This window comes from Ctenopharyngodon idella, chromosome 10 (genome assembly GCF_019924925.1).
Source record: "Ctenopharyngodon idella isolate HZGC_01 chromosome 10, HZGC01, whole genome shotgun sequence".
Lineage (NCBI taxonomy): Eukaryota > Metazoa > Chordata > Actinopteri > Cypriniformes > Xenocyprididae > Ctenopharyngodon > Ctenopharyngodon idella.
Genome location: NC_067229.1, coordinates 31722710 through 31749841, shown reverse-complemented (window position 1 = coordinate 31749841; position 27132 = coordinate 31722710). Strand labels below are relative to the sequence as shown.

Here is a 27132-nt window from a genome sequence, read left to right as displayed (position 1 = left end):
GTTGATTGGATGGAGGCAGATCTGAACATGGGCTTGCAGTTGATTATAAGAAAGTGGCAGTGTTTAAGTTAGAAAAGTCCAACATACGTCACCAGAGAGAAGTCTGTCGTTTCACCAGAAGGTTGAGTTATAACATTTTGATGATAAAATTATACCTATAAAAACCTACCTAGACCAGTAATCTGCATTTACAAAATAGATGTGGGGAATTTTCATTCAATGCCAACTTTAAGTTTTACTATTACAATTTTTGTACATTTTTAATTGTACTTTAAAGTTGCCATTTTGACCATTCATTACTTAAGACATGCATTGAAACTACTTCCGACATTTTTAGAATATCTAGAGATTTTCAACTAATACTTATACTATACTTGTATATAGTAAAATGTAAATTGTAGCAAGTAAAATTCAAGCTACTTAAATAGTAAATTGGAATTAGTACCAGCAACAACTGGAACTAGTTATCAGGAATAAACGTAAAACAGCTTGCCATAAGTCTAACGTGGATGAAATGTCTCATTTTGTGAGCTTATTTCTGCCTTCACTATGCTTTTGTTGTTGAATCACGTATTAAAAAGATCAGATCAATGTTGCCAATCATCTGAGAGCATATTTGCCTCCAAAATACTTGGAGCAACCCTTAAAAATCTTAATGCAAATATTTAAAAGTAGAACATCCGTTACTGTTCGCAGTAGCATTTAATATTCTATATTGGTTTGACGACACTCAAATACTTTTCAGTTTTGCACTAAGCAATATTTGCATATTTCAAAGAAGAGGACATGACTCGCGTTTAATTGTTTGTTCCGTTTATAAATACCATTTCATTATAATCTCTATAATCTTTCTCAACTTGTAATTCTTGAGATAGAGAGGAGAGTGTAGACAGAAATTGGGCATGGATCACAAAGGAAAATAAACCCTGTAAGGCTGAATGACTCGTACATGAGTGAGCAGTCCAACTGGAGTGTATGTGCTTGAACAAATGTAGATGTTAGACTACTACAGCAAACACGGCAATTCCGTCTGTGCCACAAAAAAAAGAACAGGAAAAGCTCTTTGGGCCAATGTGATGGTGGTGGGTATGAGTGCGTGGATTTCTGAAAAGAAACATGTCCGAAACCATCCAGAGAGGTATGGAGTGTAACGGGCCATAATGAAATGTATAAAGTAGTAAACAAAAAAAAAAAAAAAAAAAAAAAAAAAATGTTCAGAAACACTTATTCTTGAAACAGAATTAAAACAAACTAAACAACTTGGCAGTTTCTCTGAGAAGATTAAAAAACGGTTACAATGGCACAAACAACATATCGAGGATTAAAGGACACAGGGACACATCCACATGAGTTCAAATTAATTTTATACAGACACCTTGAATAAACCGAAGCCAAAAAAAAACTAAAGAAAAAAAAAAAAAACTATGGTTGAAATCTGTCAGAGATTGCCGCCCATTTCGTCCTTGGGCTCGGACTTGTGGGTAAGGGGAAAAGGGATGGAGGGTACAGACACATGTTGGCACAACATCACCAGAGCAAGGCGCGTGTCATGGTGCCACAGAGGCCAAAGCCAGGTTGCACTCTTCTCCAGACCAGTTTGAACCAGTTAACTCAGTATTGTGGCAGCCGCTAATAGGCTCGACTAGTTCATCCTGTCCTGGAGTAGGCCAAGGTTGGTTATGTGATGATGGTGGTTGTCACAGAAATGATTTTTGCTAGTTCATCTTTTTTGTTTCCACATAGAGAGAGAGGTTCGGAGGTTTTCTTTCCCCATGACGACAGTATTAGTTCACTTTTTCCTGGAAGATGTAGAGGTTGTTGGTGGTTGCCACAGCGATGATATTTTCCTGCGGGTGCCAGGCGGTGTGTAGGATCTTCTTATTGAAGTCCAGGCTGTCCACGCTGATCTCATCCTTCTTCCGTTTGCCGCCTGCACAAACCCTGCGTGGCTTCAGGACCTGCCGGGGCTTGCAGCTCTCGCGCGAAGCCTCCAGGGTGACGTCCCGCCGCTGGGTGCGATCCAACATTCGGAAGAAGTTATTGTAGGATCCAGTCATCACCACGCTAAGATAAAAGAAGAGAACCAGAAAGACAATGCCGTTAATAAACCCGATTCGGCTAGTAATGAGGGCAAGTAAATGATAGAATTTGTCATTCTAAACCCATACGACTTTAGTTAATTTTTAAGGGTGCATTCACATTTGTAGTTCAGTTCGTTTGGTCCGGACCAAAAAAAAAACAAAAAAACATTTAGTCCTGGTCCAATTAGCGTTCAGACTGGCAATTTTATTACCGAATCAAAAGATACCGATCCTAAAGGCACAGGGACACGTTCACAATCTGATTGGTCGGATTTTATGACGTATTGCTTATTTTGAGATGGAACTTACTGAACATCCAAAACAATGCTGTGTACGGAGATAAATGAACTTGTTGTGTGTGCGTAGCCTGCATATGATGGTATTTTGGCCAGCTGGGATCTCATGAAGAGCTTATAAAATGTGTAAAGGAGTCAAAACATACAAAAGCTGCGTGGAGACGCACTTCTGATGCCTGTGATGGGAAAACTCGCGACTATGACGAGAGAAACCAATGTGCGTGAGGATTCTGTCCTTTTTAGGGTCTCATCTTCCTGTTTTTGGTCCGTGTTGCGTTCATATATCATTCGAACCACACCAGTTTGTTTGGAACCTCTGAAAAGATGGGTCTCGGTCTGCTTGTTTGGTGTGCACCAGGGTTCAGATGGCAGCGTTCACACGTTCAAATGAACCACACTAACAGAGCAGTTGCACCAGGGTTCGTTTTAATCAAACCAAATGTGACAAGTGTGAACACACCCTAAAACAAAAATTCATTTAGTTTTTAATGAATCCTGAGAGGTTTTTGTCTCTCCATTGAAAGTCCTGATAACCAAAAATTAAGATAAAGGCATCGTAAAACTAATCCATATGAATTAAACTGTTTAACCCAGGGGTGGGCAACATTGATCCTGGAGGGCCATTGTCCTGCAGAGTTTAGCTCCAACCCTAATTAAACACACCTGAAGCTAATCAAGGTCTTCAGGATTACTAAAGTTACAGGCAGGTGAGTGTTTTTTTACAGGGTTGGAGCTGAACTCTGCAGGACAATGGCCCTCCAGGATCAACGTTCCCCACCCCTGGTTTAATCCAAGACTTGCGAAGAGATTTGATCGCTTTATATGATTAACAAGATTTGATTTTGGCTTTTATTTACATCTAAAAAATGATCTACACATATACATAAACATGCACACGATCCAGTGAGATTATGCATGTGTGTTTATATGTGAATAAACACCTAAATTAAATCATATAAAGTGATCAAATCACTTAGATTAAACCGCTTGATTCATATGAAATCTTTTTACGATGCCTTTGTGACCTTTTCGAATCTTTTGAGCTTTGGTTACCTGGACTTTCAATGGAGAGACAGAAACCTCTCAGGTTTCATTAAAATATATTAATTTGTGTTTTGAAGATTAACCAAAGTCATACAGGTTTAGACTGACATGAGGGTAAGTAAATGACTCATTTTTCAATTTTGGGTGAACTATCCCTTTAAAGATGCTTGACTAATAGTCCAATAGTAGACTTAACTGATGTTAAAGGGTTAGTTCACCCAAAAATGAAAATTCTGTCATTAATTACTCACATTCATGTCATTCCAAACCCATGAGACTTTAGTTCATCTTCGGAACACAAACGAAGATCTTTTTAATGCAATCCGAGAGCTTTCTGTCCCTCCATAGACCACTTTCAATCCCCAGAAAGGTAGTAAAAGACATCATTAAAGTTAATCCACGTGACTCCAATGGTTTAACCTCAATTTTATGAAGTGACGCGAGTGCTTTGTTTGTACAAAAAAAAAAAAAAAAAAAAAAGAAAATTTACCACCATTTACAAAATATTAATCTCAGACACGTATTCACGCAACTTCTGAACATCCGTCAACACAACATGCATGCATTGTGATACTCTCTGAATGCACGTTGGAGATTAATATTTTGCAAATAAAGTGGTAAATTATGTTTGTGTCACTTCATAAAATTGAAGTTAAACTACTGTTGTCACATGGATTACTTTTATGTTAACTTTCCTACCTTTCTGGTGCTTGAAAATGGTAGTTGTGTAGGCTGTCAATGGAGGGAGACAGAAAGCTCTCAGGTTTCATTAAAAAGATCATTTGTGTTCCAACGATGAACTTACGGGTTTGGAACAACATGAGGGTAATTAATGACAGAATTTAAATTTTTGGGTGAACCAACCCTTTAATGACTAATACAGTTGAGGAGGAGTATGTTTAATAGCACTGACGTGTCTTTATGACATGCTAACCCAATCTTCCACTGACCTTGATCACTGTTGTTCAGTCTGCCTAAGAGTGATTAGAGGTTCCCTCGAGATAAGAGCCAGTCTGGGCCCCAACGGAGAGTCATGCAAGATCAGTGGTTGGTCTAAATGTAGGCTACCTTACTGACTGACTGGTTCATGTTTTAAATCTCAGGAAGAATGTTTTAAATAGGAAACTAGGCTTATTACAGTCATACCTACAATAAGTCACAATTCATCTTGTAATCACATACTGCTGTTTAACGTTTTCTACATTTTGCCTGGCTGTACTTGCTCCAAACATGCTTATAGTACTTTTCTAATTTCCATGATATGCGTTGTTTACTAGTTAAAATGCCAACTTCCATTATTTTAATGTAGTTACAGTATAATCAAGCTATAATACTTTTGTTAGCTACGCTATAAAGTTCTCAGAAAAAAAATAGCTATATACATATATATTTTCTGCATCATTACTCCAGTCTTCAGTGTCACATGATCCTTCAGAACTCATTCTAATATGATGATTTGATGCTCAAGAATCATTTCTTATTATCAATGTTGAACATTATAAATGTCTTTACTGTCTCTTTTGATCATTTTAATGTGTCCTTGCTGAATAAAAGTATTAATTTCATAATACTGTTCTTCTTTTGAACAGTAGTGTATGCTGAAGCAATTCAAGGGGCAATACTTGAATCTGAAAGAGGACAGTTCAATGATCACTTCATCCAACTTGGGTGTAAAGTTGCATGTGCAATACAATGTGACAAAAAAAAGAAAAGAAAAAAAAAGAAATAAGTTGAAGTTTGGAATTGTAAAAACCCCCAGCATATTTTCACCTGCTGATAAATGCAAAGTCAGCAGCATGGCTGTTTCCAGACACTCTAGTAGACCCTTATTTTGCTGACACTTTTATAAGAGTCTGAGTTTAAAATAGCAGTACTTTTAAGTGTTTACAATTCAGGAAACTCTTACATTATTGTAATGATATAATACAGACTTATGAATGGTCTAACCTGTCATTTCCATTCCAGCAGCATTCGAATTTGTCAAAGATGCAGTCGTTCTCATAGAGAGAGCACAACTTACTCCTGAGATACTCGTGAACCTATGGCAGACAAAAAAAAAAAAGACAGCAGGTCATGAACTCTGATCTCCAGTAATAACATTCACTGCTGTGTCAGAGGCAATAAATCAACCTGATGCTCAAGTACGGTAAAAATGACTGTCATCTACAATGACCTCATCTAAGCTATGGATATTAATCATAACTATCTGGGTGTGTTAAGACACTCCCAAATGATTGAGGCAACACTGTAGACTTTTACGTTCAACCTTAAAGGGATAGTTCTTCCAAAAATGAAAATTCTGTCATCATTTACTCACCCTCAAGTGGTTCCAAACCTGTATGAATGAACACAAAAGAAGATATTTTGAATAATGTCAGTAACCAAACAGTTGATAGGCCCCATTGACCTTCATTGTATTTTTTATTTATTTTTTTCATACCATGGAAGTCAATGGGGACCATCACCTGTTTGGTTACCCATATTCTTCAAAATATCTTTTGTGTTCAGCAGAAGAAAGAAATTCATACAGGTTTGGAACAACTTGAGGGTGAGTAAATGATCATTTTTATTTTAGGGCGAACTATCCCTTTAATCCCACACTTTAAATAATGCAGACAGCGCCCCCTAATGTAGACTAAATTAGCATTTTCTAATAAGTCTTTTCATACACATTTGGTATTTTGTTTCTGATGAAATGTGACAATACAGTGCAATTGCCAACAACTTATTTCTTGGCATTAAAATATGCTCTACATAGATGTCAAATGACTTTAAAATCAAACCTAGTACAATTTAAGATTATTTAAATATATACACTACATTCTAAAATGCTGATTTGGTGCTAAAGAAACCTTTCCTCCTGTCAATGTTGAAAATATTTAACATTTTTTTATATATATATATTTTACCTAAAGTAACATTTCATAAAACACGTGCATTCCTATTCCTAAATTACTAGCATACCTGCAAACTCAAAAGAGGTGAAAAAGGTGACGTTTACAAACTAAATTGTTGTAGGGCGTCTCTGGGTATCGTCCACCCCCAGGAAATTTGTGATTTTAACAGGTAAACAAAGCATTTTGGTGCACTCTGACAAAAAAAAAAAAAAAATTAAAACAACACTTGCTTTATATATATATATATATATATATATATATATATATATATATATACACATATATAGATAGAGGACTGGGCATTTCACAATTGGATTCGATTTTGTTTTGATTACCTTTGATTCAGTATTGATTAATGTGGGGCCTATCGGATACAGAAAACAATATCTCTCAACTAATTCTGTAAACTATACAGGGAACCACAGTTGATACTTCATTATAATATTAAAGGTAAAATTAATTGATTTGTAAGCTACTTACATATAAATTACACATAAGGAAGTTTTTATAATAATGCTATAATAATTTTTAATGACAATTGCTATAGGCCTAAACAAAACATCGTATTTTATTGCATTTCTCCACTGGTATGTTATATCAGAATTACTAATAATGTTTTTGTCGTTCTAGATTATGAAATATCTGCTGACAAAGCGCTGTTTATCTATGCATTTACACAGAACTATACTTAAACTGCGATCGCTCGCAGAGATCATAATTTCCATAGAGTTGCGTTTACTTGGATGTTTATTAGCGAATTAATGGTTATATAGTAAATGTTTATATAATTACGGTGTTTTAAACAAGTGAATCTTATTAAAAGTTACATGCGGTGGCCGTGCTGGAGGAGCATTTCCTAAGCATCAGCCCACTGAGTGAACAGCAAAACGCAGACGACTTCACAAGACTAATGATGAGCATAGACAACAGAGAGAGAATTAAATTCAGCGCTTTTATTTCCAACATGTGCTCATTCATGGCTGTATTATTTAATTCATGCAAAGTTACATCTTTACTGGGACAGGACATGACGGATTATTTTATGTGGCTCTGTGAGCTTGTCTCTATTTCTTAGAGACAAGCTGCATAAACTAGCCACATTTCAGGCATTTATGTAACATCTAATTTGTGCATTAATGGCTGTTATGTTAAATAAAGTTTACTAATTACAGCAAAGCAGGTAAGTATACTTTACATGTGCACACCGTTGTCTCGTCTCCCCTCAGATGTGCTCTAATGGCGATCCTGCGCGCAATTCTCAAAACACCCACAAGATGGTGGCGTTTATCGGTAAATCCGGTATTACAAAACCGATATCCGATTATGGTAAAATGCTTAAATATCAGGGAAAATAACGGTAAATCGATATACCGGTCGATCTCTATTTTATTATCGCCTTTCCGCAGTTGAAACACTGATTGATCGATTACATGTGATACGATACGGTTTTCAGTCAGTTGTACTGCATCTTTAAACATACCTTCGGATGTTCATTCATGTTTAATTTGTGTTGTAACTAGTAAAGCGGAAGAGATGGTCGGTTCAGTGATCTGTCATGCCACAGAGCACCAAAATCTCAACACCTGGAGAGACGTCTATGGTCTCACTCCAGTCTATGGGAAAGTAGCCCATTTTTGATTCTCTTGAGGTTTATTATGCTTTCAATTTCACACCGACCTCTCCCCGAAAAAAAAAAAATTCGGATCTACACGACTCATATAAATAACATTTTGATTCAAAATGGCGAATTTCACAGAAAAGCGACTAGTTTGCAGGTATGTACTAGGGCTGAGTATCAGCACTGAATTCGCCAACTCAATTTTATTAAATTTAGTTTCAATTCTTAATATTTAGGTTATAATTTCGACTTTTCAAAGTCATTCCATTCAGCAGAAACTTTGCACATGGCAACATCTGCAGGATGTGTGCAACAATAATGTTCAGTAAAGAAAGAAAAAAAATTAAATTAAAATGACATTGTGACTTTAAAATATCAATCATTGAAATGAGGATCACAATTTATCAGACGTTAAATATTTTTCCCCAACCCTATACAACACAGCTACTCCATTTATGAACTCTCACCTGGTATGTCTCAACGGGTCGATTCTCCATGTTTAGGTCCCAGATTTTGACAGACAGGTAGTCTCGGGTCATCATGTAGCGGCCGTTGTGACTGAATTTCACGTCTGAGATGGAGGAGATGATTTCAGAGAAGAAAGAGCGGTTGCTGGGGTCTTCAGGCTCCTCAAACACTAGACAAAGTAAAGGAGAAAATGATTGTGGCACACACTTTTATACTACTGATGCATGACATCACAGTATATACTATTCAGAAAACAGTAAAATGCAAAGCTAAAGTGTTTCATTGGATTAAGTTGCATATGTCATAGTCGGCTCTTATAACTCACATTTAGAGTGCTTGTCACAAAGTGCTGATGCACGCATGTCACAGAGGCGGATGGTGCCTTTGCTGCTGCTGTAGACAAACGTGTTACATTGGTGAGGGTGGAACTCTGCGGCTGTGATCACCTCCGTCAGCTCCTCCATGTTGGCTGGTTTTATATCCACAATGTCTGACGCAGAGTTAAAGCCACATAACAGCTGAACCGACACACCGAGAATTGTCAGACAAATGGCATCTTCAGACTAGGGGTGGGAATCGCAGGGTACCTCACGACACAATACTATCACGATAACGATAATATTGAGATTCAGCGCTAATCAATATATTGTTAGACAATCCTATACATCACAATATCTGTCTAACTATGAAAAAAAAAAATGCCAGTGAAAAGGTTAAGTGCAGGTTCTCTCTCTTTATCCGCAAAACGGATAAATCCGATCTTCGGCTCCGAGCTATATGCAGATTTAATGGAGTTCACGTCACCGAAAGCAACAAATATGAGGTGCATTTTATTGACCATCAGCTAATTTCAAAATCACAGACCGCAATAGGAGAGAGCGGCAGCAGCATTGGTAAGGTCTCATTACTTTTAATGAAGGTAATTGTGCGTTACGCGTCTGCGACTTACTTTCACTTTCATATGCGCCAGTTTGCGCGTCAGTTTGCTGAAGAGATACTCAAATGCTCATCTGCGGCGATGCGTGATGCAGTAGCGCTGTCATATCTGACTCTCACACGCTTCAGTTTTAGGATTTTTGGGAGAAGTAAAATTTACATATGTGGTTTCAACAACCAGATGCATTTAGACTGATGTATACACAGTTTTGAATGGAATGAGTCCCAGACCACCTCTTGAAGTGGTTTGAGCGACTGGATTTAAATCAGTCTCAAATGCGTTTCGGAGGGCATTTAGACCTGGTCTTTTCATGATCTGATAGCTATCCGATCAGAGAAAATGCATGAAGTGACCAGGTGCAAACAGCCCTTTGACGTTCTTCACCGAGTGCTTACATAGATATGCACGGGAGCGTTTGAAAGCAGGCGTCTATCAGAGGATCCCTAATATATGCTTTCAAACGCTCCCATGTATATCTAAGCACTCGATGAAGAACGTCAAAGATGTCTACGTTTGTCACATCAATGGTATAAAAGTGCATCAAGACTTTGAATTTAAACGTGGTTGGGGCATCTATTTTACTCACACTGCTGTATGCCATCCTATTAAAAACCTCTTTTTCTTAGGCTAGTTAACTTATGTTCATGTTTCCCTCATTCATGTGTTGAGTGCCGCCTTGAAGTAGCGACGCTTCGAGCAGAGAAATCTATTTATAGCGCTTTATTTTATTAATTAAAATATCGATATTTGGCGCAGCGTATCGATTCTCGTATCGCACAGGGAAGGACGACGCTATATCGCCATATTGATATTTTGTCCCACCCTTACTTCAGACATTTCAACAAGACATTCACATACCAAATCAATGCTTTTAACTAAAGAGATCCTAATTTATGTCCTCCAAAATAATTCCCATTTCACTTTTATAGGATACTAAAGCTGCGGTCTGTGATCTCTAAGTGCCACAGGTTGATGCGCAGGTCGTCTGCTGAGAGATAGGTCTCATTGTCGCTGTTGACCGAGATGGAGTTGATGTGGTAGGTGTGGGCATTGGCAAAGACCCTCCGCGGGCTGGCCTCCACCATGAGATCCATAGGCCTGAATACTGGAACCTGCACAAAGAGTTCCCACGTTTATTTGCCATTTCAGCTAAAGTTTCAGTAAACTGTTTAATGAATTTATAACTGTCATGGAGTGACACAAGGTGTACTTTTTTCAAATATTACTGCAAATATACAGTACCATTCAAAAGTATGTTTCTTTTTTTGTTAAGAAATTAAATTTTATTCAGCAAAGATGCATTAAATTGATCAAAAGTGACAGTAAAAACATTTACGATGTTACAAAAGATTTCTATTTCAAATTACTTTATCAAAAAACCCTTTAAAAAAAACTATTGTGTTTTCCACAAACATATTGAGCAGCACAACTGTTTTCAACATTGACAGTAATAAGAAATGTTTCTTGAGCAGCAAATCAATATGTTAGAATATTTTTTTGAAAAATCATGTGACAGTGATGACCGGAACAATTAATTTTAACAGTAAACCCCTGTTGTGCAGCATTTTGCTTGCCAAACAATAAAAGGAATTGTTTAATTTTCATTTGATTACATTTTAAAAGATAAAACACATTGTTAAAGTTTTATGCCTTCATTTGATTACCACCTTTTTCGATAATAAATTTGTATTAAACAAATCCAGAAAAAAATAAAACACAGAATTCCTAAAAATTAAAAAAAAAAAAAAAAAAATCAGTGCCCTATTATTGTTAAAAAAAAAAAAAAAAAATGTTTTAAAACAAACAAAACAGAATTTGGAAAAAAATAAAAACAGATTTCATAGGGCTCTATATACTGCAGTGTTATAAATGCAGCCTTGGTGAGCATAAGAGAAAAATATTACCAGCCCCAAACTTTTCAATGGTAGTGTAAATACATGAAATCTGCAAACCTAAGAATAATGGAAATGATCACATTTGGGCAGTTTTTATGTCGATACAGTGTTCTTGAGTGTAAAGTGTGGAGAAGCATTCGTGACTCACCCGTAGAGTTGTGATGGTAGAAGCATCTCTGTAGCGCCCATCCTCCTCTTTAAGATTGTATCCCTCTGGTCTCTTGTCACGTTCACTTATCTTCCACAACTTTATAGTTTTATCTGTAATCAAAGGTACAGAACAACGTCACCTTCTGATGCAGAATCAGGCCTACGAGTCATGCTAAAATAATTATGTGAACTGCAAAAAACTCCCAAGCCTATTTCTATGTATAAAAAGAGGCAGCTTGACTGGCATAATGAATCAAGTTGACAGTTCACCAAATTTTAAAAACATCTGGTCATTTTTCCCATGTCTAATACGAACTTGCTCCCACAAATATCTTTCTCCAGTATGTGGGTGAACAGAAGATCAGCATTCAGTCCATTCAAAAGAGAGTCTTAAATACACGCCGGTTGCATAACACAACAGAGTGTTCATATTTTTAGACAGCATGGAGACACTTCAGTGAGTCAGGGAAAAATCTGGGGAATTTGCAGAGATTAAATCAACTCATAGAAGTTATCAAATGCATCTCCAGTTGAAAATATGGAGGATTCTGTATTGGCTGTATTATAAGTATCTTTATAGAAATCATTCTGTATAGAGTGCATAACTTTTAAACCAACAGGACCAAGAAAAGATGATCCAGTAATCGTTTAGCATCTTAATTAAACGGATTAAAAAAAGGGAAAAAAAAAAAAAAAAAAAGATTTCCAGCATTAACTGCAGTATGAATAAATGTGTTAGTTACTTGATATTAAGGGTCATGCTAGCCCATATATAAGAACTGAAAGCTAATGTTAATAAAAAGCTTTTTTGTGCTGTTAAATTTGCTAGCAAAAAACAAAACAAAAAACAAACTGTAGTTGTCCTGACAAGACTAAATCTTAATCTACTGAATGCTTTCATGAGCCACAATAAAATTAGCTTTATTTGGTGGATATTCTCAGCAAATTCTGATACTACTAATACTAATATTTAATAATTTAACATATGCGCTTAATTTTTAAACTGACAGCCCTTTTTTTTGAGAGAGAGAATTTTAATTGATTTCTTTTTTTTTTTGTTATGAATTACATAATCTAGCATTTTTATATCTCATAAATCCCCATCATTTTTATCCTGAACTCCTAGGGTTCATGGTTAACACTATGTATTCATCTCCATCCTTCAGAAAACTACGGAGAGCTGATTGATCTGTGCGACTGTGCTAACAACAAAACTACACAGTGCCCTAATGCTCTACTAACCATTTGTGGACAACAAAAATTGTGCAGCATTCTTTTGTGGTAGCCAGCGGATCTTATTAATCTTTTCCTCGATTTCCAAGCTCTTCAGGTAGTCAAACTCAGGCTCGTGGCTCTGAAATGTGCTGTAAACATTGTATTCACTACGGCACTGTGGCTGACTCTTGTTCTGGAAAAAGAAAAATGCATTTTTGTGAGAAAGACATATGGGAACGAAAGCAGATAAAACGTGGGATCGCTTGACCCTTTACCTCAGTCTCTTGCTGGAAGATGACAACTCGACCTCCTTTGTCCCCTGTGGCTAGCAGCTCCCCTGAGTGGTTGAACTCCACAGTAGAGATGATGTCGGCTGTATGATGGGATGTGCATACAACATTTGTTAGATTTACTCTACCCTGGTCCCCCCCAAAAGATACAGACATCTGATCCGTCTTAACAGTAGGGCACAAATTTCACAATTTGATTTCAATTTACAAGCTTGTGAATCGATTCAAATCTGATTGAATCATTACATGAGACATGATACATTTCAGTAAGTTGTACTGTTTCTTTCAATCAATATGCCTTCTGATGTTCATTCATGTTTATTTCATGCTGTAATTAGTAGGGATGTAATGATATCAAAATCTCACAATATGATAATACCTCAATATAAAGTCCATGATACGCTATTTATTGCGATATTTAAAAAAAAAAAAGAAAATAAATTAAGACTTGAAGAAAAAAAAAGTGCCACAAGTGTTAAGCAATGATTGAACATTACAATGATGTACAATTTAACCATGTCATATCCTGTCCTCTTTTCTTTATCCTCCAATCATAACTGTTTAGAGGTATGAGGTATAGTATGAGATGGGTCAAATGACCTAAAACTCCCCTTTATAAAATAAAATAATTGCACCAGCTGGACCTTGACAAAGGTAACATCTATTATTTTTTTTCTAACATTCTCAAGAGTTGTATTTGTTAACATTAGTTAATGCACTGTGAAGTCAAATGAACAAACTATAAACAGCTGTATTTTTAATAATTAAGGTTACCAAAGATTAACAAATACAGTAACAAATGTATTGCTCATGGTTAGTTCATGTTAGTTAAAGGGATAGTTTAGGACCCAAAAATGAAAATTCTGTCATCATTTACTCACCCTCAGGCTGTTCCAAACATGTATACATTTTTTTGTTATGTTGAACACAAAGAAAGATATTTTAAAGAATGTGGGAAACTGAACAGTTTTGGGGCACCATTGACTTCCATAGTATTTTTTTTCCTACTATGGAAGTCAATGGTGCCCCAAAGCGGCTTGGTTACAAACTTTCTTCAAAATATCTTACTTTGTGTTCAACAGAACAAAGAAATTTTTACAGGTTTGGAACAACTTGAGGGCGAGTAAATGATGACATAATTTTCATTTTTGGGTGAGCTATCCCTTTAATACATTAACTAATGTTAACAAATGAACCTTATTGTAAAGTGTTACCTCAAATTTAACACAAATAAGATGCTTGAACACGCATGTAAGATCCAGACAGGTGAAACAGAATATTTTTGTAAGATTGATAAAGACTTGTTTCTGAAAGAATGATTCAGTGATATATACATTTTTAACAGTAATTTGTTGCCACCTAGTGGCGCAACAATGTAATCGATACAGTCGTTATTAAAAGCACTTTTAAAAAGTGATTTATCCTATTTCGAATGGTAAAGAAGACATCAGCGTTTATCTGAATAATACACTTTTGTATGCTTCTGTGATAATTTGAATATTTGTAACAGAAATAATGATACTGTGTGTTTGACGATCGTTTGTGAAGCTGTTTATATCTACACATAACAAGTGCTCTCTTTAGATCAACGGCAGCGCGAACGCAGATTTAAATGTCACGATTTTATTTCTGTCAAAGGTTTAATATATGTTACATGGGCGAATCATTGTCATTGATGAATTAGATCATGTGGGTGATCTTTTAAAGATTAATCGTGCAATTTGACCTTTGTGCATCTCTCTTTCTCTGCATTGATATCTGACATATATGAGTAGCGCGAGGGATTTTCAGTGCATTCATTTCTATAATATTCATAAGGTGAGACGTCTCTATTAAAGGATACGCTCCTCGCACTTCGCCCACCTTTCACACCTAGTAATTAGTAGTGAAGGGGAAAGAGATGATCGGTTCCCAAGCCACTTGAACTGAGGCAGTTACAGTAATCTGTCACACCAAATTAAAGCCAAAACGGGATTTATTGTTTGAATTTGGTAATAAAATTGACATAATTTGAAAACAGACATTTGATGCATTCCATTTGTCCTTGGGGAAATCCCTAGTTCCCAGTAGGAAGTTTGGGCACACTTTAGATTAGGGTCCAATTCTCACTATTAACTAACTATTAACTAAGACCTTTGCCTCAAACTCTTAATTACTTCTTATTAATATTCAGTAAGGCATTTGTTAAGTTTGGCATTGGGCAGGATTAAGGGATGTAGAATATGTATACATGCAGAATAAGGTATTAATATGTGCTTTATAAGTACTACTAAAAAGCCAATATCCTAGTAATATGCATGCTAATAAGCAACTAGTTAATAGTGAGAATTGGAATTGAAGTTTATTGGTTAATAGCATTTCAGTTTGTAAAATTCAGTGGTGCACACAGTGCTATCTAACCTCTATTTGTGGACATGATACTTCGGCAATATCTGTGCAAAATACCACTTTTTTTTTTTATGTGTTTGTACTCAGAAAGAGCAAGCACAACAAAGGTTTGCCTGGACGTGTCCATCTTAGTTTTTTTTAGTTGATATAGTTGTGATATAGTATCTCAGTCTACATTACACTAGATAACAATAGTTGTAATATTATTATGACAGTAATAGCTATATATATTGTAAAACAAATGCACTGAAAAATAAATGAAACTCAATTCTTGAAAGAGATAAACCAGTGAGCTTTTATTTTGAAGGAAACTGCAGTCAAGCTTTTATTCTGGCTGAAAACAAGTTTACAAACGTGTCTCATTACAAATCTAGTGAAATCGTCAACTATACAAATGTGAAAATAATGTGTAACTAGTGCCACTACGTTCCCAAATGCATGTTAAACTCAGCCCATGTAGACATGGAGTTCACTGCATTCATTCACTGTAAACTGAGATGCGGAGCTGATCACGTGAGCGATGTGCGCACTTCGTCTTTTGCGGTTTGATAAGGACACAAAACCATATCACGCTTTCGATTTTAGTTTGTCAGCAATGGCACAAATCAACATTACAAACCTTTTTATGTTATCATGACAAGTTTAAATATATTTTTGGGCTGCCACAGTCTAGTTAATGAATGGGAAGCACCAAAATCTATTTGTGGCAGTCAATGTTAATATTGTGGCAGGACGCGACAAATAAACCAATGCATGGTAAACACTGCAAAAGTAAAAAAGCACTGCTCAGACTACAAAAAAAAAAAATTGTTTAATAATCAATATTGGTTTATCAAAATGAGAATCAATTAAGAAATCGATATTTTCAACCCAGCCCTACTTAACAGCCACTAGGCTTCTGCTAAACACTTATAGGAGTCATAACTTAATGTGTGATTTGCTTTAAACATTTTAACATCAGAAGTCAGAGTCACTGACTGACTCAATGAGATGAATCTTTAAATAATAAGGAACAGTGACACAGACATCTGTAACCTAGATTCCTGCCACAATATATGCTTTTGAGACAGCTGCCTCAGTCATGGATGGGCTGTAGACTGACTCATACCAATTTAACCCTTTTTAAACCAGTAGAGCAGAAGAACATAGGAGAAAAGAATAAAGTAGGGGCCCTTTGTGTAAATCTGAGCCCCCTCCCCCTTCAGTGTGTGCAAAACTCAAAGAAAGTCACTGAATCAGGTCAGATGACATTTTGATAAGAGATCATCCCATTGGAAACTAGCACAAAAGCCTGTAACAATTTATACTGGAGACTTCAGGCAAAAATCTTCTTTGCACAAGAACTTTTTGATTATCCATGTGGCACCATGAAAAATTACAAGTCTACAGGTATGGGTGAGAGCACAGAAATGGCACAGAAAGCCACGTCTCTCTAGCATGCAATCGCAAATTATTGTGCGACTTATTGTGCTTGAATGGTCGAATACACACACAATTGCGTCGAAATGCCCATCATGTGGAGTATTTATATAAACACAGTCGGTTATGTCTCAAGTGAATGTAAACAGTTTGGTGTAAACCAAGAGTGTATCATTATAATGGATCCGTGCATTCAGTCTTAAAGTGACAGCAGCCTAATATTCCTACTGAATACATTTATATTTATAATATATTATTTATATTATGATAAATGCAGAATTAAATAACCAATATCGACTGACAAAAATAAATAAAAAAAGAAGAAAATGGACTATAACCAACATGGTACTGATATTGTGTGCATCCTTATACATAATTGTATTTTACTACTAGTTTGAAAATTTGTTTGACTGTTTGGTTCAAATTGTGTATAACCTGTATAACCATCAACCTTATTAGAATTTAAGATTCAAGTGCTCTGCATTGCGTAGAATTTAACATGCATACAAACTTAATGTCTGAATTCGACCGATTGGTTGCTACAGACACAAAATGGGCGGCAGGACTCTTGAATTAAAGGTCATACAATCTACCACATATAGTCTTTCACTTGACATCCTGCTGTTAACAGGAAGCTAGTTCGATACGTCAAGCTGTTGCCTTCACCATTGACTTGCACGGTTAATAAGCACTTTAAATACCTGATGATGCAATAAGTGAAAAAACAAAGTGTGGTATGTTGGAAACTTCATGTACTTAACAGTCACAGTTTCGGAATGGGACGCTTTCAGACTCTGATGTTGGATGATAAAATAAACTTTAGGGCTCCAGACTGCGAATAAACGGTTACATTTTGCTATTTTTTTTGCAATTTTGATAAAGGCTGCACAGGTGCCACTACCAGTTTGCCTAACTGATAAGCGCTGTCATTTCTGTTGCTATGAGAAACATTAAACAGCACATGTGCCAAAAGTGAAACGAAACATTTTATCCGGTAACTACACTGTTTTTTGTTATTAAAAGGTGCAGTAAGTGATTTCTGAGAAACGCTGTTGAAAGTGGGTCGGACCAAGCAGCACAACACACTTGTAGCCAATATTGGATATTGGCGTGTCCAATAATGATGGGGTAGGAGAAAGAGTGAGCAAGAAAGACTGTAGAAAGAAAGAGAGATGACAGAGATATTACAAAAGAGAAAAGGTCAGGGGAATATCATTGGGAAAAGAAGGTTTATGATCAGGCAAGAGCTTCAGGACCCGCATAAATATTAGAAAAGCTTTCCAGCACGGAAAGATCTAAGCGAGAAGGCCTGAAAATGAACGCCGATGTTGCATTGTTTCTGCTCAATACGTGAATAATATTGGTTTTGAGTGTCACTGTTTGTCTGAAGCTGGTGTGCTGCAGGTGACTAACAACAAATTCGTGCTTGTATACCTTGTTCTGTATGTTCGTTTCTGTTCGTCATCTTCACTTTGAAGCATTATTTTGCTGTGCTTCAGCTATGACAAAGAAACATCCACTCTTGCATTGTGTGTTAGTGCATTTTGGGGGTGGAGCAATGAAGGAAGAGGTGTGTTTGTTTGGGTTGATATATAAATATCAATAGTGTTTCTCAGAAATTGCTCACTGCACCTTTAAGCCATAGCAGTTTTTTTGCATTTCTACTAGATGTCTTTAGGCTACTGTTTTCATAACAAATAGAAACCATATAGTTACATTTTACCATGGTGGTGAGGTGCTATGAGTGGTTTTACCTGTGGTTATCACATACAAATGTATGATACTACGGAAGACCAATGGTTAATTCTATTAAGAGTAGAGTTCTAACACCGACAGTCAGAATATTTAAATTTTAAATGAGCTTGTTGCCATTTTTACAGATGTTACGGTTTTTGTTAATGAATATACATTTACATTCACATCCCAGCTCAATCTACTGATACTATCAACTCAAGCTACAGTCAAATGTGCATTTTCAAGAGACAAAAACTGTAATATTATTAATTAATATTATTAATGATTTTATGGTGCTACCAAATCAGGTGCTGGTGCCACCATCAGTAGAACTGTATAGTGTACAACACATTTGGGACAAAACTATTGTCAAAATACAATCAGAAAGACTATAGGCATAAAGTATGGTGCATGAATTGCCCAATTACACAGGAAAATACTATTCAGACAGGTACTCACCTTCGGCTACGTCATCTTCGATCGCCCCTTTCACTTGTGAAAAGCACCACTGCACATCGTTTCCCCCGCCTCCGGCTCCTGAAATCATAAAAGCAGGTTAAAGCAATATCAGAAACCTATGAGGAACATTTACATTGGATTTGATTAAATTTTTTTTTTTTTAAATCATCCTTCCATAGCACAAACAAGAAAAAAACCTGAGTTATACTACAATGAAGATTGTGCTAGTGATGCACAGTAGTCAGTGAGGAAATGAGGCAGAGAGCTCTCATGCAAATAAACAAATGTACCTTTTTTTTTTTTCACCCAAAAAGGTTTGGAAACAATACTAAAAAAAAAAAAAAAAAAAACTGTCTACACTTGCAACAATTCATATAAATTTTAAATGCTAGCTCTTGCATTATTTTTTAATGAGGGGGAGAAAAGGGCTGAGGCAATTCCCGAGTGGCCGTTTAAGGCAGCGCGAAACTGGTTGGGTTTGTTCACGGGACAAGTGGCTACAGGAGACCGAATGACAGCAACAAAAAACGCCCTAAGTATTTGAGTAATATTACTTCACCACTATACAAAAAATTATTTTGGTAAATTTGTATTTTACAAGGGCTTTTACTCAATACGTTTTACTCCATTACAATTTCATGTACACTTAAAAGTCTTTCCTCAATTATTTAAGAATAAAATTGTTTTTTTTAACAATTTATGACTAACAAACCAAGCCGAGTTTAACTCTTATTTAAACAGCCAATTAAATTTATTTTAGTGTAAAGTCAGCATTTTTTAGAAGAATAGTTCAGCAAAAAATAAATTTGATAATTTTACCACTTTCAATACGAATCTCAAACAATTAGAAAATGTAATTTTGTATCAAATATACTAAACCTCTATAGTCTCTTGACAATAGTTGTCTTTTTGAAAATAATATAGATTTTTTTTTGGTTATTATGAGCGAATAAAGACTATTTCGTTGTTTCAGTTTGTTATTTGCCTAATAAATGACAATACATTTTTTAGTTTTTGACAGATTCCTATAATATTTGTGTTCTCTTTATGACAGGTGGTGTAATAAATTTGTTAAGCACTGTATATGTACATAATACTTAAAAATATGTAATAATCTATTACAATTCTTAAGCCCATGATCGGCAGTTAAAGCATATTTGTTTGTTTGTGTGTCTGTCTGTCTTTCAATCAGTGCCATAAAACTGAATCCTCCCACCCCGTAGTGTCACGACTGAACTGCAAGATTTCTGTTTTCAAGATTTCAATTTTGAACACGTCTGATGCACTGAAATGCTATAAACAGGAAAGCATCTGTGTTTGTCATCCGTGCGGATCATGGTGATTTTAACGGTTTAAAGTCACAGGGAAGCGCGCGGCGGTTTGACTGCACATGACTCTGCAGATGCCGGTTAAAGTTCGCTAGTTTAATGGAGGTGATTTAAAGAGGCCGAGATGTCGAGCATATTTATACACCAGTCCAAGCGATACATTTATATACACAGAGGAAGAAAAGCAGGACGTGCTCGCCCAATGCCGATTCATTTTTAAACCGACACATTAAAAATCACGTAGCCTGACCGCGCATCCCCGCTAACAAATGATGAGTGGGTTAACCAGACAGATTCCCACGCAAATGCAGCTCATCAGTACAACACCCTGCACTGTGTACCATTCTCGATAACAGAGAAGCCTCAGTACTGCTGAACACGAGCTCAAACGGTCGTTACATTATGAGTAAAACCGACTGAAATCAGTTTTGCCGATTTGCTGGCTAACTGGAGGGAAACGAGGCAGCTAAATGGCTAGGCTACTGTCAGTGGATCAGTAATGCCGATGATGGGTTCAGCACAACCGCTGCGCTCACTCGAACAAATAGAAGCAATTGCTATAATCACATCGGTTTCATGCAATCCCTGCTTGAGATGCGCATAAACTTGCCAAGTTACCTGCCATGGCGAGAGTGGCGATGTCGGACCCTAGTCTTGATAAGCAGTGTGAAGGCAGCGACCAGGGCAAGATTTCCAAGAGAGCCGCCGGAAATGCAGTTTTTCAAAATAAAAGTGCTCGGACTTCTGAAAAATTTGACAATCTGGAAAAGAAGGAACAAAATGCAATTAATAGCGTAAAACTAGATTTATTGATAAAAGTGAATGATTATCTGATTAGTAATGACATTTACTGCATTCTCGGAATTACTCATGCAAGTCAGGAATGCAAGGGGGTCCATGGAAAAGTTTAGAGAAAAACAGTGTAAAAAATAAATAATACAAATAAGATTAAGATAAATACAAATTTGATTAAGATACATAAAAATATATACAATAAATACATACAAAATAAAAAAATATAATAATATAAGAGAAAAAATTAGATTAATATATGTAAATAAGTAAGATTAAAATCAAGAAATAATACATAGGCCTATAACAGTACAGTAATAGTGAATAGAAAAAGTAACTAATGTAAAAATAAAACATTGTAACTTAGAAATATTTTCCAAATAATACCTTACACATATTTATAATATTAATATGTTTTCACAGTATGAATTGCATCTTTATACATGTAAATACATAGCTGCCTTTTAAATTTTTGGATGTGGTCCCTCGCACGGGCATGATCATAATTAGGGGTCCGTGGCATCTGAAAGATTGAAAAGCCCTGATGCAAGTAACACAGGTAGGTAAGGAAAACAAACTGACAGCAAAGTCCTCCTGTATTGTATGCAAGGAACCTATTGCATGAATTATTCTGCAAATCTTGGAATGCCAAGAGTCACCTGTTTTACCATTACAGTTTTCCAGGAGGCACTTGTCTGCCAACACGGATTCATAAATTACTTATTTTGCACAACGCAATGTTTCTGGAAATCTGTAATGTCTAATGTAACCGTGTATTCATGTATTTTATTTAATGATGCTGCCTGTGTGGTTTTTTTTTTTTTTTTCACCCACTGGGGCTGATAAATTCTACCTTGAACCTATCAATCTGTACATTATTTTTTGATTAACTTATTAATGGTAAATGTTACTGAAATATTAATACTGCAGTGAAGGTAAATGATACCAACGAGCTTTATATAACAGGCATATCAGGTTTTAACTTTAATTGTTACAGTGCAGTGGAGCAATGTCCATTTTATGCTATCTAAATAGGGTTAGGCTACATGATGTGCCAACAATGTATGTTCCTTTTGATTTTCATTAAAAAATAAAAATAAAAAAACAAACATATTAAAAAGTATAAAATATCGTTATAATTTCTGAAAATACATTCAATCTGCCTTAAATTTATAAATTATTTACAAATCCATTATTAATACATCATACTGAGATCTTGATGCTGAAGCAAATGTAAAAGATGCCAAGTAAATTCATTTCAAAGTGCAGTTTATTTAGATCAGTGATTATTTGATGTGCCATATGATAGCATTATACCATTTTGAAAATAAAACATTTACAATATGTTATATATATACACACACATATTATATTATATATATATATATAACAAATAACATGTTTACATTTATTTCATATTTCAGTATATCATAATGTAGACTGTGATCTTATGACAATGTTTATATTAACCGTTAATAAAAGTTTGTTAGATTGTTCTAGTTTTATTTTGAAGGAAAATCACGCCTTAGGGCCCGCTATTTCGTCACTTCCGGCTCTTACCTTCGCTTGCTGCTGCTAATTTTTGGTATTAGAACTATCCAGAGAACTTTGCTGGGTTTATTTTATTGCAAGCAGTTCGTCTGGGGATGGATGAAGACAACCCTCGGAAAGAAGCTCTTTTCGGTAGTCCTTTAGTTTACTCTTAAATCTTAAGCTTCTATGGCTTTCTTCCTGCAACCCACCCTCCTCAGCTCTATCCTCCTGCTGCACTTCTCTCAACATTCAAAATGGCGCACCCCCGCCCTGTAGTGACGTAATCAGTACTGGCCATTCATTACTGGATGCTGGGGGTGATGATGTAACTACAATGATGATCTTGCCTCGCTGTGTGGGCAGATGTGGAAATTATGAGCTTATACACCGAACGTCGAACACAAACATTTAATTTCAACAGCTATATATATATATATATATATATATATAGTCCCAATCACCCTGGATTCACCTTATAGGTCTAAATAAGCAAGCAGCAAGCACAATTACACCTAGTAACAAAATATTTATTACACACCCAGAACAGGTACAGGCATCTGACAGCAGACTCAGCTCTACAAAAACAATAGTTCTATTTTATTATTTAAGCATGCATGACCCTGTAGGCTAAAATGTGTCAACGCGGTCTGTTAATCACAATAATAAATCTTTTCTTTGCTGTGCTCTGAGAAGGATAGTCAAGGCCAAAAAGCTCAAAAACCTATAATGTATAAAGCTTTCAGGCTGAAAGGTTTCAGGACAGGGAGGTTGCTTTCAGATCAAAATTATACATTAAAAAAAACCTTTGACCTTAGCATTAATTCATAAGGAGTAGTTTGCAGGAGTATCCAGCACATTTTGCCATGATTAATTGAGCTTTTTCCATTCAGAACATATTTTAAATCACATATCACATTACATATGGACACACGATTAAAAGAATAAAAGATTACAAAGTCTCACAGTGTGCCAAAACAGTGATTAGGGGAAGGCACATTCTGAAGGATGTTCTGGTAAACATAACAAGGAATATGGTAACAGATGGTTGCATTGCCCATCCAACAGACTTATTGGCAGTGTTGCTCAAAATCTCAGAACAATTATGAACAGCACGGATGTAATGACAAAATTACCAGCAGGTGGCAGTCTTGCACCATCAAAATATTTCAGTATTGATCCGTCCTTGCTAAACAGTGAGCAGATTTCTTTGTCAGACCATAAACTATTGCATTATTTCCTCAAAACTGATTTTGGATCGGTCTAAATGGATAACCGCTGCCAATACTGGCCTTATAAAAGTAGAAATGCATTAGATGCAACCAGGATGAAGGGCGTCATCATTTTGCCTTTCATGTGATGGCAGCTAAAATCTAATACACTTCACTATTGATATTTGCAATAGGTTTAGCACTGAAGATTAAAGATATAAGAAGAACAACAGCCTGGGCGCTACCATCAGACTATAGAGGGCATTGCATTTGGCATTCAATGCTCTCTTGGAACGGTCTCTCGTGTTGACAGACTTTTGAGGGACGGCAGTTTAATTACAGTGTAAAGAGGCACGATCACACATGAGTGCCAGACCTCCAGGACACTCGGGCTGCCAGGGCTCCAAACTTGACCACTGCAGTCATCCATTCCAGAGAGAACCTCCCTCCACAGAGGAACGTCTGCTCTGATTGCCCTTGCTGCAGTGTGCCAAAGCCAGGCTTTTTGTAAATAGCCCTGAAACATTTCATGTGGCGGTTTTGAGAGAAATGAGATGAGCACCCGTGAGCTTTTTTTTTATTTTTTTTATTTATTTTTTTTATGAGCACCTTTTCTACTGATAGCCTTTTGACTTGCAGTACAGTGCCAATCATGGTTTTGCATTTTCAACAGAAACCTAACAGAAAACTAGACACGAGCATAACTCATGACTCTAAGTCAGTAATAATAACAGGGAGCCCCATATATATATATATATATATATATATATATATATACACAGATCAGGCATAACATTATGACCACTGACAGGTGAAGTGAATAACACTGATTATCTCTTTATCACGGCACCTGTTAGTGGGTGGGATATATTCAGCAGCAAGTGAACATTTTGTACTCAAAGATGATGTGTTAGAAGCAGGAAAAATGGGCAAGCTTAAGGATTTAAAGGAGTTTGACAAGGGCCAAATTGTGATGGCTAGACGACTGGGTCAGAGCATCTCCAAAACTGCAGCTCTTGTGGAGTGTTCCCCGTCTGCAGTGGTCAGTATCTATCAAAAGGAAGGAACAGTGGTGAACTGGTGACAGGGTCATGGGCGGCCAAGGCTCATTGATGCACATGAGGTGCAAAGGCTGGCCTGTGTGGTCCGATCCAACAGACGAGCTGTAGCTCAAATTGCTCAAGAAGTTAATGCTGGTTCTGATAGAAAGGTGTCAGAATCCACAGAGCATCGCAGTTTGTTGTGTATGGAGCTGCATAGACGCAGACCAGTCAGGGTACCCATACGTTGGGCAATGTGCTGCTGGGAAACCTTGGGTCCTGCCATCTATGTGGATGTTACTTTGACACGTACCACCTACCTAAGTGTTGTTGCAGACCATGTACACCCTTTCATTGAAACGGTATTCCCTGGTGGCTGTGGCCTCTTTCAGCAGGATAATGCACCCTGCCACAAAGCAAAAGTGGTTCAGGAATGGTTTGAGGAGCACAACAACGAGTTGACTTGGTCTCCAACTTCTCCAGATCTCAATCCAATTAAGCATCTGTGGGATGTGCTGAACAAACAAGTCAGGTCCATGGAGGCCCCACCTCGCAACTTACAGGACTTAAAGGATCTGCTGTTAACATCTTGGTGCCAGATACCACAGCACACCTTCAGGGGTCTAGTGGAGTCCATGCCTTGACGGGTCAGGGATGTTTTGGCAGCAAAAGTGGGACCAACACAATAGTAGGAAGGTCATAATGCCTGATTGGTTTGCGTAAGGGTAAATATAACATATAAGAGTATTATTTTTGCAATAAATTACTGTAGTCAGAAATTTACAGTGAAATTAATGCATGCTGGGTCATTTTCTTATGAATTACTGTTAATCAACAGCAGAATGATGTTGACATCTACTTTTCTTGGTTTACTGTGAGTAAAGTTGTCTTTAAAGTTGTCTTTAACCATGCCACTGTAAGAAATTTTATTGTTTACCACTGTAATTGTTTTTAGGTCACCACAATGGTGATTAGTGTTCCATTTGCTTGGGATCTTGGATATATATATATATTCAAATTTCTGTTCTAGCCAAGTCAGAAGTGTGACAAAAAAAAAAAAAAAAACGTTGCATTGACAATAAGAAATAAGAAGAAAATAAATTATAATAAAGAATAAAGAAATAAGACATGTTTCTTGAGCAGCAGATCAGCATATTAGAATGATTTCTGAAGGATCATGTGACACTGAAGACTGGAGTAATGATGCTGAAAATACATGCTGATTTGACATAAATAAAATGCGTCTTAAAATATATTCAAATAGGAAACTGTTATTTTAATTTGTAATACTGTACTGTTTTAAAATATTACTGTTTTTATTGTGTTTTTAATCAAACAAATGCAGGTGCACATAGGAAACTTCTTAAAAAACATATTCTTTCTAAAAGACTGCCCAAGGTTTTCTAGAAAACCTTTTTAATTAGCAAAAAATCTGAGTGGCACTGAGGAGGCATTTAATATAAAAAACCAAAAGAGGCATCAGAGTCTGACTTTTTAAATACACAAAGCAAGAAGAAACAGTTTAAAGGTCTACTCAGTAATTAATTTCTCATTAAAAGGTTTTCCCCTAAAGCAGCAGTTTTGAAAAACATGTTCAAATAAAATCATTTACACTCACATGAGATGAAGACTCATGAAAGATTTGTCTTGCGCAGAGTGGGTCCTCCCTAACGGAACAAAAATATATGGGAATATACTGCAAAATATAATACGATATATTACATAATACATTTCCATATATGGGAAACTAGTGCTTATATTTTTCAATATACTGCAATATATGCATTGACCATGTATGGCTATTTATTGATACATATAAAATATTTATAAATGAAGACAAAAATAGCATTACATTCATAAAGTTTTATCCTTTATTGTGTACATATATTGCACATACATGTTCCCATATAAATGTGAATGTATTGTACACACATATATATACACACATTCATGGAATGAGTTACAATCAGTGGTTACAACAGACGTCTAGTTCCCAGCATGCTTTGCTTCTGACTGTTAAAGGAGAGTAAATGTTAAAATTAAGTGCTATTTCCTGTGTTTTGCTCAATATTGATATAGGTCGAGATCTGTTAGTGTTTAAAGTTGTATTATTTTGGAATTTAAAAGGTTTTCTGGTATGTGTGAGTTTTTGGGTTTACCATTGTGCTGAAGAGTAGAGTCTGTTGGTTGATGATTGGCTGAACACCATTAAGCCTATAATAACTTTATTTAAAAAGTAATGGCTTTGCACGCTATAGCACAGTGATAGTCTCTTTGGTAGAAACTTTAGTACATGCAGGTGTGCTTTTGTTTACTAACTTGAAAATATGAAACTTGAAA

At 36.2% G+C, this 27132-nt stretch overlaps 1 protein-coding gene across 1 annotated transcript; it reads right to left on the bottom strand.

Annotated features, from left to right (window-relative positions):
* Positions 1-796: 796 nt before the first annotated feature.
* Positions 797-22821, bottom strand: ppp2r2ab (protein phosphatase 2, regulatory subunit B, alpha b). The gene is made up of 11 exons (XM_051908409.1): positions 22572-22821; positions 20838-20980; positions 18892-18969; positions 12877-12974; positions 12629-12794; positions 11385-11497; positions 10276-10453; positions 8730-8894; positions 8404-8573; positions 5369-5460; positions 797-2064 (listed from the first exon to the last, which is right to left on the bottom strand). The coding sequence occupies exons 2-11, from the start codon at positions 20842-20844 to the stop codon at positions 1785-1787; spliced, it is 1347 nt and encodes a 448-aa protein (XP_051764369.1). The 5' UTR covers positions 20845-20980; positions 22572-22821; the 3' UTR covers positions 797-1784.
* Positions 22822-27132: the final 4311 nt, after the last annotated feature.

What these genes read in the sequence shown, in the direction of transcription:
- ppp2r2ab (XM_051908409.1), bottom strand. An exon ending in ATTTTTGTTGTCCACAAATG is followed by an intron (nt 11,498 to 12,628) that starts GTTAGTAGAGCA and finishes CTTTGATTACAG; the next exon opens with ATAAAACTATAAAGTTGTGG. An exon ending in GATCACAGACCGCAGCTTTA is followed by an intron (nt 8,895 to 10,275) that starts GTATCCTATAAA and finishes ACTCTGCGTCAG; the next exon opens with ACATTGTGGATATAAAACCA.